We start from the raw sequence: 14,541 nt of genomic DNA on the forward strand, positions 1-14,541 counted from the left end.
CATCGTCGTGATCGGCCACGGTCAATCCACTGCTGGATGAAGGCCCTCACCAAGCCGTCGCACGCAGCTTGAGCATCTGCTATGTGTGTATGTTGAACTTCTCTCGCACCATACATAGCCAACCGTGTTAATCAGAGGTGGGGTCATTTACCCGTCGAGCGGTACGGCTCGTGCTGCCTGTGCTGCCCGCCGCTGATAGGACGTCCGCCAGGGAGATAGAGCCGTGAAGTCGGCTCGTGTGCACGTGCTGGGTCGATGATTACATCGCAGCATCGTGAGAGATGGCGACGGCTTGGGGAGGTCCTCATCCAGTGGTGGATCGACCATGGCTGCTGCTGCTGATGATGGTGATAATTTTGCTATGCCGCTTAGTGGTAGTATATCTTGTAGTATATCTTGTCCATGTTTGTGATTTCAGCTTCCGCTCAGTGGTCCCATCGGGACCCCCACAGGGAAGTGAGCAGCAGCAGCAATAATAATCTCCATCATCACCCCGAGCGTTCCCCGAGCATTCCACGCGCCGCCAGGGCACTCGATGCCTGCCTGCGTAAGCCACTCGCGAAGAGATCGTCGGCTTTTCTTCGCGCAGCGATCCGCCGCAGTTGTTCTTGAAGCATTCGGCTGCACTTAAAAGGGGACAAAACGAACCTCGTTAGTTGACGAAGCAAGTCGCTTTTTAATTGAGACGGAACGCTTGGCACCGTGGTGTTGTCCGTCCCGCTCCTTCCCAACTATTTGGAAAGGTTGCATCGGAGTCGCTTTCAAACAGCGATGCTGTTAAAACCTCAGTTCAACACGTAGTAGGCTTTTGTCCACAAGAAAGGTTTTTTTTGGTGAGATCGCGTAATCATAAATGTGCCGTTAAAGCCACCACAACCCGACACCGCCAATTAGTAGGGTTTGTCACAGCCAACTCTGGCCGTGGCCTGATGAGGCTGGTTGTAATGGCCGGCGACACGTCGTACTCGATTTGTAAATAATGTCGGATCACTCTCTAACACACCGGTGTGCTGAAGTAGTCATCAATTGGCATGTTCTGTCTACGCGACAAACCTTACTAATCGGCTGTGTTGATTAGTCAGGTATTACTCACCACTAATGTGTGCCACGATTAGGGAATCAAACGCAAGTCGCTGGGATCATAGCACAGCGCGCAAACTGCCGTGCCACTGCTCACCCCCACGTCTGCCCCGTTATCGTCACAACTTGCGATTGTAAAGTTTCTACTCCACAACGTGAGTGGGCTCGTGTTTACAATAAATAAACTTGCAGTATAATATTGCTCACAGCGGGACTGTACGAGTGCATTAGTGGAACCAGAGGTAGATCCGATTCCTTCAGATCCCAGGCAGGAGCCGTGCGAATTCGTCATTTTAAGGTCACAAAACCTGTGATTCGAAGTCAAGGGTACTAGACGGCGCTGGAGACCCGAGTGCATGCGGTTAGAGCCATGGGTGGAAAAAACCCGATTTTTCCAGCAGGCATCGGGTTTTTTCTTTAATACAATTAAACCCGATTTCGGGGAATTAAAACCTGGTTTAATGAATACGAAACTCTGATAGGCTTAGGCCGCTTCCTCGTCGGTGCTGCTATCGTACTCGGGGCCGTCGGGCACGGGGTAGTCGTAGAATGCGGCGGGCAGGTTGGTCTTGATGAACACGAGCTTCTCCACAATCGTGGGCGCCAAGTGAGTTCCTTAGCTTGGAATGGATGAAGCCCATCGTTGAGAAGTGCGGTTCTGCAATTAGAACCAATTAAACCGGACTTCTCCCAATCTCAGATGATCGGGTTTAATATAAAAAAGACAATTAAACCCGATTGTAAAAAACCCGACTGTGCCACCCTTGAGTAGAGCGGATCGCCGAGTCTGCGGCGCGGTGGACGCGTGCTGCTGTGACGAGGAGCCACGCGCTCGACTTGACTCTGTGTCGTTGTGCTTCGTCGGTGTCGACACCCGAGCACGCCGGTCGCTTTCGCCTCTTGCGGGCAACACCGTATTGGTTGGAGCGAGAGCCGCTCGCGGACGTGCCAGCGGGACAAGGGAGGGGCATGATGTGCACATGTACTCGGGTAAGGGCATGGATTCAGCACTTCTCTGGAGACCACCACCGCCAGTGTCATCCGACACACGAAGCTCTGATGATTATAGGATGAGTTATTATCAAGCCGTTCCAGGTCACTCCTCGTGCCTCGGCAAGAAGAATGTCCGCGCAAGGAGGATTTTGTTGCGGATCGATGTAACGGTGTGGATAAAAGAAATAGCAAGCAATTAGGTATATAAAATACAAATAAAACATTGCAGTCATTCTCATTCCACCAGGGGACGAGGGCTTCCCGACGCCGTGTCAGTCACGTGGACTTTTCGACCATACTTCCCCAATGCCGGTCAATGCGGGTTGGCAAAGAGGCGGGAGGCGCAGGACCGGCTCTGATCTCACTCGCCGCTGACGTTAGCCACGTTCGCGAATCATCGGGATATTTGTTTACGCGGGAGGAATCCGACGGGGCTACGGAGCTCTTTGTCCCGCAGACTTCACAGAATGGAACCCGGGTCGCCGGGTTCGCGGTGCAGCCGCTCGCCGACCACCGCTTCACCGCTCCGCCACCCCAATGGGGTTATAAATAGGGGGCATCTAATAGGTCTGGGAATAGGGGAGGCCTTTTCATTGCTGCCGGCTGACTGGCCTACGCTTGTGAATGTTCTAACGACCGTGTGTGTGTATATATCTCTCTAAAACAACATACTTTTGCTAATGGCGGTAAAACAGAGTGCTTTGCACAACAGTACACTCTGTACAGATACGCGGGCACTCCGCGTAGTATATGACTCGGTTGTGAGGACCCTCAAGGGCCAGAGGATGCAGCCACCCCGTGGGTGCTGTGCGTGTTAGGGCACTCCAAACATCTCCTACGCTCACACCGCACATTCGTACACGCCGGTTCAACGGGAAACTTATCTACGTTGAAAACCCATTTCTTTAGAACCGCTTCTTGTGTTAAGTTTATTGTCCCCCCCCCCCGCACCTCTGATTAGTGCGGTTGGCTACGTACGGTGCAAAGAAAGTCCATACATGCATACAAAGTAAACACGAGGAACGATCGTATCATCGCGATACGCGACGTACGTATGACAAAAGTTGTATCAATTCACCTGCGATGTCGCGTCTCACCTCTGTGTTCGATTATTGATTGACTCAGTGACGCACAGCTGCACCACAGGGATTTTACATCGAAACCTCACACACGGGCCATAGCGAAATACAGAACGACTTCACGATAAGCAGGAACAATATTGTAGACGTTATTAGTATTATTCCAGTATTCCCTCGTTATTCGAAAGGGGTACATTCCGGAGATGCTCGTGCATAGCAAATTTCGCGGATGATATTGGCCTTCGAAAAAGTTACTTTTTAACGAATTACCTTCAATAAATACACAAATAAAATAATCTAGATTTAAAACTAATTTCTTTAGAGCTGCTTTTTGTGCTTAGTTTGCTGTCCCCGCGCGAGTGTGCAAGTTGTCCTGGCACAGTGCTCGGTGTGCTTGCTGTCATACCCAAGTCTGTGGTGCCACTTTCTCTCTCCACACTGATGAGAAGTGCTTTCACCTGCAACTCAGCGCCGCATTCACGTCACGAAGCGCCTTAGGCAGTAATAGGAGGGAAGGGCCCAAGTCGTCTATTACACGTTGTAAACACATTTTTTTCTTCTCATTAAGTCATCGAGCACATTTATTTATGTGTTTGCCTATGTTAATATTAACGGACGTATACAACTCAAGTTAAAGGCATCAAATGGAAATCGCTCATGACCACTCGCTTCTTCCAAAAAATTAAGTCCTCCTGCCCTCCTCCCGCCCTCCTCCCGAGCTCGAGCCGTGGCAAAGCCACGAATGTTGTCATCGTAATTCAAAGTAAAAGTCAATAAAAATGTTCCGATGGTCGCGTGCTACCGGCGCTCAGCTGTTACTTCAACCTGGTTCGGAGGGCCTCAAGGAGCGCGTTTTGACGTCATTTGGCACAGGCACACGGAGATCGCAGAGCCATCGACAGTTTGGTGCCTTTAAAGACGAATTATCGCAGCGTGGCTGGAACAGGCACTCAGTCGTTGCGATGTCGTCGTCATTCTCGCTCCTTCGGTGCCCGGTCGCTTAAAACCCTTCCGTACAGCCGCGTGTCAGCCCACTGCTGGATGAGGGCCGCCACACGCCGCGCGGGTCGTTGGGGCTATTTAACCATACTTCACCATGCTGCTCGGTCGGGATCGGTAAAGGCTGGGAACGCAGATGCGGGGAAGCATGTAAGTGCAGTACAGCAGTGGATTTCACTGCACTGCCCTGCCCTCTGCTACCAAGAACGTAGCCCCACGGGCCGATGACGAGCTGTTTGTTGATGGTGGTCGCCCGTCCGAGCACCGACCAGACTCAACACCCGTGGCTTAGCTTGCGAGATCTGGTGAGATCTGGTGAGATCTGGTGAATTCCGGGTGATTCAGGCACAAGGCAAAATTATCGCGCTCAGAGGTTCCTGCTCCTTGGCTATGAGATTCATGACCGCAGAACGCGGTTTGTGCCGTAACAGCGTCACGATTGAAACTAGCTCGAAAGCTGATTGAAGGTCAGACTAACTCTAACCTTTAAACGCCAAACCTGGCCCTTCCACTGGGAATATCTCCATGTTGTCTGTGCCGCCGTGGAAACACCTGCATTTCACAGCAAGAAGTGTCTGCGTGCAGTTTGTATGTGCTCAAAACAGGGGGAGAGCGCATGTACAGAGCAGATAATCAAAACCGGTTTTGAGTGCAATCGAAACCGGCTTTGGTTAAACATCCCAGTGATAAAATATTCCCTGAAAATGGCAGGTTTTTCTCGCTTCATGCAGTAGATGCGTTCCACAAAGAGAGCGAAACAAAGCGACACTGCAGAAGCGCACGCAGTAAACACAGCACACGCACACAGTACACGCAGTACACAATGTTGTCACCCGTCCGACTGCATTGCCACATTATAGCGAAAATTTGGGTAGAAATAGGTGAGCCCCACACACAGCGTTAAATCGCACAAAACGAACCAGCGTGGAGCGAGGGAAAACCCGTACAGCGTGTCCTCGTTATTAGCGACGAGGGATACGTTCCTGAGATGCTCGTGAATAGCAACTTCTGCGGATAATGATATTGGCCCACGAAAACTTATATTTTAATGAATTACCTGAAACAAATACATGAACATTATCAGAATAACAAAGCAATGCTTCTGAAGCTTCTATCTCGTCCACGCAACATCTGCAGTTGCTTCTAAAATGCTATCTCATCTTTTTATCTAATCACTTTATCCCCCATCACTTTCTCTCTCCAATCACTTTGTCATCACTTTCTCGCATCATATTCTCTCTCATCACTTCTTCATCTCATCACTTTATCTTTCTCTCCCTCGATGCAGTAGTCGTGTCGAGTTCCAGGCGCGATTTGCGGATAGCCAAACCCGCGGATAGCGAGTTCGCGAATAACGAGTGAAACCTGAACTCTATCGCGGTTACACAGCAACATCGCCCCCTGCTGTGAGAACTTGGCAGGACCCTCTTGAGACTCACTGCGGGCTTCCCGAGGTAAACAATTGTCCGGTATGCCCTCGCTATTCGCGAACTTGCTATTCGCGATTTTGGCTCTCTGCGTTTTTTGCTCTCTGTGAATCTCATCGGGAAGTCTACATCTATGTAAGAGCAGTAACGACATCATGACGATCATCATAATCACCATCATCATTATTATCGTTCAACATCATCGTCAGCATCATCGTCATTGCATCCTTCTACTGTGCAGGAAGTTAATTTATAAACTATTATTTAATGGTTGAATATTTATTTTTTATTAACTTTATGTTTATTATAACAAATGTAATTTTTTGTGTTATGATAATTTTCACATTTAATTGCTTGTTCCTGCTTATCGTGATGTAGTTCTGCATTTCGCTATGACCCGTATGTGAGGTGTCAATGTAAAATCCCTGTAGGTGCAGCTGTGCAGCACTGAGTAAATACGTCATGGAACACGGAGGTGAAACGTGATATATTGCAGGTGAATCGGAAACGTAATTTGCCGTACGTGCATCGCATATCGCTTTGATATCTTTCCTCGTGTTTACTTTGTACGTATGTGTTGAACTTCTTTCACACCGTACGTAGACAACCGCGCTAATCGGAGATATGAGGGGGAAGGACAACAAACTAAACACAAAAAGCAGTTCTAAAGAAATTAGCTTTCAATCTCGACGATTTCAAAGTGCATGGCTCCCAGTGGCTTCCGAATATCGTAAGGAAGAGCGTTCCAGACGGCCGCAGAAGCGCATCCTCAAGCGCACAATGCAGTGCCCGTCTTTGTTCGGTGGCTAGCAGCCAAAAGCCGCAAATACTTGACGTAAAATAAAAAATAAATAGTTCAGGTGTCCCTCTCATTACATTAGCGGTCATTAAACACGACGCTTTTGAAAAATGTGCAGTAAAACCTATTCATTCGCGGATTTTTCGTTTGCAAAAAATGTGCTTGTTCGCAATTTTACATTTGCATACCAGTTTCAAGTTTCGCGCTTTTTTCCTTCGACTTTTCGCCATTTGGCAACATCGCATCACGGGGTGGGGGGGTTACTGCACTAGCAGATTGTGGCCCCGTGTGCTGCTATCCGCGTGGCTTAAGCGTTTTACTCTTCAAGTGCCCTTGCCGTTTTGTGCTATTTTTGCACTTTGTGGTGTTTTTTCTTTCTTCTTCTTTGATTTCGATCGTGGGGGTCTAAGCGTCGATCGATTGGAGGCAGTGAGAGCGAGAGGAGTAAGAAGGCAGAATACAAGTCACGGGCCGAGCTCAGAAAGTCGAGTTGTTGGCTAGTCTTGCTACCGCTGTGATCGTGCGCTGTCTGCTGTTGGCCCACCATTGCACGGCAGATGAGTCCGGGGTCGGATTTATGGAGAAATGCGAGAAGGCAATCGGGGGGGGGAGGGGAGGGGAAGTATGGCGGAAAATGTACCGATGACCGACAAAGTCGCATCATCATCATCATCCAAGATACATGAAACTTCCCAATTTACAGTATAATATATTGATGTATTTTCTGTTGTTTGTGTTATTATCTATTTGTATAATTGTACAATTAAATCAAGTAAATGGATGTTATTTATGTGCACAGTCCAGGATTAATGTTACGAAACATTTTAATTTTCTCACGTATGTGCAGTCAGACACGAGAACCCAAGCCCCTTTGCCTCCCATATGAACGTACTGTATCTACGTCCGCGAATTCTACTTTTGCAGAGATTTTCAAGAACTGAAGCCTCGCGGATGTCGAGGCCTTATCATATACTCCCTTGCTTTGGCTGAGGGGATATATTGTTGAGGGGATATATTTTCGAGGCCTTAACGTATAGTCCCTGGCTCTGGTTTCGAGGCTATGTTGTATTTCTCTTGAATGCTGTTTTAAAAATCAAAGATTATTCTTTCTGGTCCACAGCGCTCTTGACTAAGTCGATCACAATCCATCTGTGAAGACTCCTCACGGTGTATTTTTAATGGTTGTAAACCGTGGTTCATCGTCATAGTAACCGCGGTCCATCGTTATAGTGACTACGGTCGATCGCTGTAGGAAACGTCGCCCACCGTCATAGGAACCACATCCATTGTCACAGTGACCACAGTCCATGGTCACAGTAACTGTGATTCGTTTCCATAGTAACCGTGGTGCATCGTCACAGTAACTGCGGTCCATTGTCATAGTAACCGTGGTCCATCATTACAGTAACCGCGGTCCATCGTCATAGTAACCGTGGTCCATCATCACAGTAACCGCGGTCCATAATTAACAGCGGATCTCTCCAAGTGGCCTGGAGTTAAAATGTTCAGCTATTCTTACATTGCATTTGCCCTCACAAGGTGCTGCAGGGTACACGACACCGTAGGGCGCGGTACACCAACACGCACGCCGCCTTGCTGGCGCTGCACGTGCCGTCCTCATAGGAGCCGCGCTGTTCAACTCTCTACCCTACCTCTCATGCCTCTCTCTTTGCACGCCACGAAAAAAATCCCCAAGAAGCAAGCAGAGCTGAGAGGATGGACACCGAGAGGATGGAGCGATGCGATCGCTTCATGCGAGGCAGTTTGGCTGTGAGGCGCGACCCTTTGTGGAGGCCTTTTACTCAACTAAACTTTTTGTTTGTTTGTATTCTACCAGGGGAGGCCCCCACTGAGCTGTGTAGCTCTTCTTCAGAAGGGACCTGGCTATCACAAATGATAGCTCGATGAATTGGCGGCTTATCGCGTGGACATTTATAGCAGCGAAATTACTCTGAAGGCGTGATGTTGATTCTAAAAGTGGAGGGAAATAGCGGAAGACCCGGGGAAAAATCCACACGGCTCCAGGGAGAGAGACAACATGCAAACTCCAAATATACAGGCGTCAGGGGTGTGGATGGAACCCATCGCCTCGGAGTTAACATCTCGCCACCATCGCACCCCTTCATACAGCGGTGGGGAGACAATAGCTGCTGATGACGATACAGCAGCCCTGCAGTGAGACCTTGCTTAGAGAGCGGGGGGGGGGGGGGGGGGCACGACCCCGTCAATCACTTGACTAAACCAGTTGCCAGGGAGGGGGGGGCTCAGCAATCAGCATGGGGGGCTCAGGCACCTTTGAACCCTCGGATGCTACGGGGTTGTGATGATGATGATGGTAATATCTGTGGAATGTTTACAACGATTTGCGTCTGTATGAGCGTGTACGCCCACGCAAATGATTGAATGCGGTGTGGGGAGAAACGCGGTCTATTGGTACCCAAACAACTGATTGGAAGTTCCAGGGCAGTGAAATCGGTTGGTTGACCCCTACGTGACCTTTGTAGTATATGCGTTTATATGAGAACCAAACATGTAGATTACAGCAAAGCCCTTTGCAGAAACTCAACAGCAAATATAAGTCCGTGAACAAATGAACAGTTTGTACTCGTGGACCACTGAGTTACCATGACCAAGGTGACTTCCCTCATCTTGAGACGAGATTTCCGATAGCGCAGCGAACCTTCTCTCACCCGTGACTCCTATTATCCGTGAGGATGGATGGACCCACAATTCGTTCCTTTTATCTGTCGATTTACCAGCCCTATTCATAATTTTGCAGACAATAGGAAGATGGAGCTCAATCCTCCCAGTTCTGGGAGCGCCGCCCATGGGTGAGAGGAATGGCGGCGATGCGGTGAACGTGCAGAGGAGGTGAGGACAACGCAAAACAACGTCGCTCCTGTGTGCGTCAGGCAAGCGAGAGAGAGAGAACGGGCGAGCAGGTTGAGGCGCCCTTGGAAACGTGAAACGCGACAACGAGAAGCGACGTAGCAACACGCCCGAAGAGTTCAATAAGTGGGTGGACATGACCTTCTGTGACGTGCGGATCAGAAACATGTACACCGATGGGGATAGAGAAAATGGAACAGAAGGACCACTGAGATATATAACTATTTTTTCAGAAGCGACCTGGCCACAAATGAGTGAATTATTAAGTGGAAATTTGTAGCAGACAAATACTAAACGTGGAGGTGATAAACCGGAGGACTCAGAGAAAATCCACGTGACCACGGGGAGAACACGCCAACTCCAAATATACAGGCGTCAGGGTCAGGGACGGGATTCGAACCTACAACCGCCTGTATACCGGGCGAGGGAGTTAACGAACCATTATGGAGTGAGTGCTTGTAATTGCACTGAGAGACGGGAAGAGGCACCCGTGGCGCAGCGGAGAAGTGGCGCAAATTTTGAGACTTCGTGTCGACTTAACCCTCTCCCATTCCGAGACTTCTGCAAGTTGCAAGGTGGGTCCCCATTTGCCACTGAATCTCGGAACGCGCAAGCGGTTAGCGTTAATTTTACTTAGAGAGGCATAGTAGCGCCGTTGTTTTTAAAGACATTGTACTCGCCGCAGAGAACCGCAGTGACACGACCGCGCTCTACGATAGCTGGCGTCAAACTGTGCCACACGCCCTCCCGCATGGCCTTGTGGGAGCCTCGGTACCGATAAAGTTATCTTATTTTAGTTTTTCTTCCAATTCCATTGACGCACACGTACGCTCCGATGGCGTACGTCATGATGTACGCGTACGTCATCGAGCAAGTGGGCTCGAGCGGTGGGGAGACGTGGCGGTTACGGGATGACGATGGCACGATGGTCGAGACTGATCGCGCAGCGTCGGCCAAAGGAAGCAAAACACGCCGGAGAGGGCGGCCACCGTGGAGATGGAGCGATGGGATGGGGTCGTGGCAGGAGGGAAGTGTATTTTGTGGGATGGCAACGGCATGCGGGCGAACCTCATCCCGCCGTGGATTGATCGTGGCCGTTGACGATATTATTATCCACCCCATCAGCAGGGCACTTGTGACTATTACATCGTGTAATTTCTTGAGTATCGTCAATTTTCTAAAAAAATTACTTGAAAAATCTCTTCATTTTCAGTATTACTGAAGGAATTTAGCAAGGCATTGCGTTGATGTGAATTAAACAGTCAATTGCAACGTATTATCATCATTATATAAGTGCAACATTTCCTTTGCAACATATGCAACATGTAAGTGCAGCATTGGTATTGCCCAGGGGGTACTTATCAACAATTTCTATCTGTAAACAAATCGTCCTTGACATCACAGGTCATAGGGTGAAAAATAACAGAAGCAGTGGCATGCTTGTCTGAGAATTAGCTCATTATATTCTTCAACAACGCTGCGTGGCCTTAAAAAGAGGGAAAGAAATATATAATTTGCGACGTTTCGGGCAATGGACCTTCTACAGAGCAAATCAATCCTCGAATGGCTGTACCAACGTTGCCATGGTGAAGAGGAGTCGCGTACCGACGTGCAGCGTACGCTGTGTATCGCGCACTGTACGTGTCCTTGTAGCTACTGTGCGTTATAGCTCTCCTGTTTTAAAATGCAAGAAAAAAATACAACCGGTATAAGGAAGTTGTGAGGTGGTGGGGCAAATGTTTGGAGCCGCTGCCAGCGAGTGGCCTGACACCAGGCCGTGGCGATTCATCCCCTCGCGATATGTCAGGTCTTGGACTCAATCCAAAAAATGAAATATTTCTAAACATTGTTGCGAATGTAGGAAGCCTCTCGCGGCGAGAGTTGTCGCGTGAGCCCATTACGTACAAGATGTACGATTCAAAGAACAAAAATGTCTGATACGCGTGCGACTCCAGCCTGGTTCGCGGGAACCCACGTACACACATACACACGCTTGCGCTGTGATACGCGTCCTGTGCCAATGGACGAGAATCCACGACTCGCTGCTGCTGCTGCTGCTGCTGCTGCAACACGAGCCGTGTCCACGGACGCCCGGGCCCGGCAGCAGCGTGCAGGTGGTACCCACCGCGCACCCTTGCGGTGACGGCCACGTCGTTCCGTGCCGCGCTTTGCCCGGGGGTAGGGCAGGGTTCCACCAGCGCCATGAGCCGGGCGGTGGTGGCTACGCACGTGGAAAGCCTGCAATCCAGCACCGTGCAGGGTGAGCGTTGGTAGATTGCCGCAAGAGATGTTGCAAAACTTCCTTCCCGTGGGTGTCGAGGTGCCATGTATGCACAAATGTTGAACTTCTATCGCACTGGACGTATCCAACCGCGCGAATCGGAGGCGCCATACCCTGACTTGCCAGAGGATGGCAGTACAGCAGGTGGAATAATAGCCATCTGTTTCCGTTTGTACGGGGATGGAGCGTTGCCTCCCGCGCGTGTGCGTGGGTTTCCTCCAGGTGCTCCACTTTCCTCCCACAAGTACCGTAAATACTGATCATTCATTGGCTGATGAGGACTGCTTGTGTTGTGATCGAGACGTCGTGATTTTTATTTATTTATTTTTCTACCCACGTGACTTTACCAAAAGAACCAAAGAGTATGGCTGAAAACGCCTTAAAATAAAAACCCAGTGTAGGACCCTCCTGGACAAAGAGTCATGTGACTCAGTGTGGTTGTCCTGGATAAATAAATAATAAGTGCCAAACCACACACACACTTCTGAATTATCATAAGACACCGGCAAGCACAGGAGTGACACTGACATTGAAAGACATCGTGTTCGACCTGGACCACTTGTCGAATGTAATCGGGTGGACACGGTTATCTGCTGGCTTGACCACCTGAATGTGAAATTGTAGTCGTTGCTCTGCATCGACATCAGCAGCCGTACGACAAGAAGAAGAGGGGTGGACGTGGCGCTGGCAAACTCGTGCTCATCATCACATTCCAGTTGTCCCGATTGCTTAAACGAAATATTGTCACCCGTGTTCTATCAACTGCTGTGTATATATTACCCAAAACCTGAAAATCGTGCGGGAGGGACAGCGTTCATTGGTAAAAAAAAAAACTGGAGCCAAAAATCGGCACCGCTGCCAAAAACCTCCGCGGGCCCCCTTCTCCGAAGACGCTGCGGCGCTGTTCCTTCGCCACGCCTCGGGCCACCACCCCGGTGTCATCGTGCGACGTCGGGCCGACCTTGGGCCGACCTTGGGCCAAAGTTGGTCCGACGGTTCCAACCCACGCGGCAACGTTGGCTCAAACCGTCGCGCGTTCACTTGGAAAACGTCCCCGGCCGTTACATTACAATGCCGATGTCATCGCCAGCCCCACCCGCGCTCTGCAGAGCAGGAGGAGGAGGAGGAGAGAGAGGGGGGGTACGAGGGTAGTGGTGGGGGGTGGAAGCGCGGTGGCTGCAGCTCTATTATCAGCAGCGCGCACTGACCGCGGCGTGCGCGCCCCGGCATCCTGATGTGGGCCGTCGTCACGGCAACCCGTGGCGCCAAGCCGGTGCTGTTGCCAGAGAGAGGGCTGCTCGGTCGACACGGAGTGCGTGCGTGCGAGAGCTCTTCCACTGCCACGCACGTTCGCCGCAGGTGCCCGCCCGCTCGTACGTGCGCGCGTGCCCGCGTGCCCGCTCGTCCGCAAGCGGCTCGGAGGGGAGGAGGAGGAGAGCGAACGAGAGCGGCGGTAACGGTGCGGAGGATGCTGCGGGGAATATGAGTCGCGCGTGACAAAGGGGGTGCAGTCGGAGAGAGGGCAGTGAAAACGAGCGGTGAGGTGGGGGGGGGGGCACGGACCGAAGGCTGTGGCACAATGGCTCACAAGGACGGCGCGAAGAAGACGCAATGGAGGAAAAGTTTGATGGTAAGCGCCGCGGATCCTCTCTCTCTCTCTCTGTGCGCGCACGGCCTCCGTGGCGGTGCCCGGACCACAATGGGCTGTCTGCATGACAATTGCCGCGGCGCTCGCGGGCGCGGTGGACCGTGCGGCGTGAATAAACGTGAAGCGCAGTTTAACACGTCGCAGGAGTGGCAGGGGGCTCTTGCCACCAATGCTATCCATAATAGAGGTTTTTTTGGGTTGGATATGAACGTGTCGTTAAACCCCGCAACCACCCGACACGGCCAATTAGTAAGGTTCGTCACGAATTGGCACGTTTTTTTGATTACGTGACAAACCTCACCGATTGACTGTGTCGGGTGGTGGCGGGTTTAACGGCACAACATTTATGCCTCCGCGATTTAACCCCCCAAAAAAACCTCCATTATCAACGCAAACCTTTACGGTGTGGGAGCTGCCACGAGCGTGCGGGCGGATGTGTATGTGTCCTTGTGTAGGGGAACTCCGCTTTAAAATGTTTTTTTTCTGCGTGATTTTTAAAAAATATATTTCATATTTTTTGTACGTTCGGCGGTGGAGTGGTGGCAGGGCGGTCGGCGCGGCCGCGCTGTGATTATTGCGCTCGTTTGTCCCCGGAGGGCCCTCGCTGGAGTCTCGTCACGCTTTCTTTAGGAGGGTCCCTGCCGAGTTTTCGCAGTGCGGCGGGGTGTGGGGTGGTATGGGATTGCTGCTGCCGCTGCTGCTGCGTATTCCAGTCGAGTAATTTGCGGGAAATTGGACCGTGACGCGCCACGGCACACAATGGCGCGCGCTCTCTTGCAATTGAAACGGCGGGATCTTTAAACACGCGGAGTGAAGACAGCGGGCGGCACATCGTATTCGTTACGGTTAATGCGCCCAGTATTAACCGGGGCGGCCGCCAGAATTCGATCCGTGGTGCCTCTGCAACAAGCGGCGACCGCGCTGCCGAGAAGCCACGTCGCGCCGAACAGAGTTCGACTCTTGGCCACGGCTCAAATCAGCGACGAGTGATGTCCGAACCGGTACAGGGCTCCCACCCCTTGGCCAATCCCTGCACTGACCGGCGTGGTGGGTTGTCGTCAAACGTCTCCCGTCACCGGTAGCGTTCGGGGCGGCCTTCATTCCGCACGGTTGGCCACGTCCGGTGTGAAAGAAGCTCAACGCACGTACACATACGTGCGTGCGTACATCCAGCAGTGGATTGACGAGACGGTGAACAGCAATGATTTGCGTTTGAGCTCATTCTATGTTTGCTGCAATAGTTGATTAGCATAATGCAGATTTTTTCGCATGGGAGGGGCAAGTGTGCAGTAATGCATTCGGGCACACACTGGGAAGGGAACAGAGGAATATTTTAGTTTCTGTGG

At 50.9% G+C, this 14,541-nt stretch overlaps 1 protein-coding gene across 4 annotated transcripts in view; it reads left to right on the forward strand.

The window, feature by feature from the left end:
• Positions 1 to 14,541, forward strand: part of LOC133345647 (regulator of G-protein signaling 12-like) — a 141,196-nt gene that overhangs the window by 42,546 nt on the left and 84,109 nt on the right. Inside the window, exon 1 of one of the 4 annotated variants that reach the window (XM_061556599.1) lies at positions 12,698 to 13,177. The exons of 2 other annotated variants lie outside the window; for them this stretch is intronic. In XM_061556599.1, coding sequence (XP_061412583.1) covers positions 13,127 to 13,177 — 51 coding nt within the window. In that variant the 5' untranslated portion in view covers positions 12,698 to 13,126. Of the gene's footprint in view, positions 1 to 12,697; positions 13,178 to 14,541 lie in introns of those variants that run through there. One more of the 4 variants, XM_061556601.1, reaches the window with a different exon arrangement.

This window comes from Lethenteron reissneri, chromosome 22 (genome assembly GCF_015708825.2).
Source record: "Lethenteron reissneri isolate LAM-NWPU_2019-01 chromosome 22, ASM1570882v1, whole genome shotgun sequence".
Lineage (NCBI taxonomy): Eukaryota > Metazoa > Chordata > Hyperoartia > Petromyzontiformes > Petromyzontidae > Lethenteron > Lethenteron reissneri.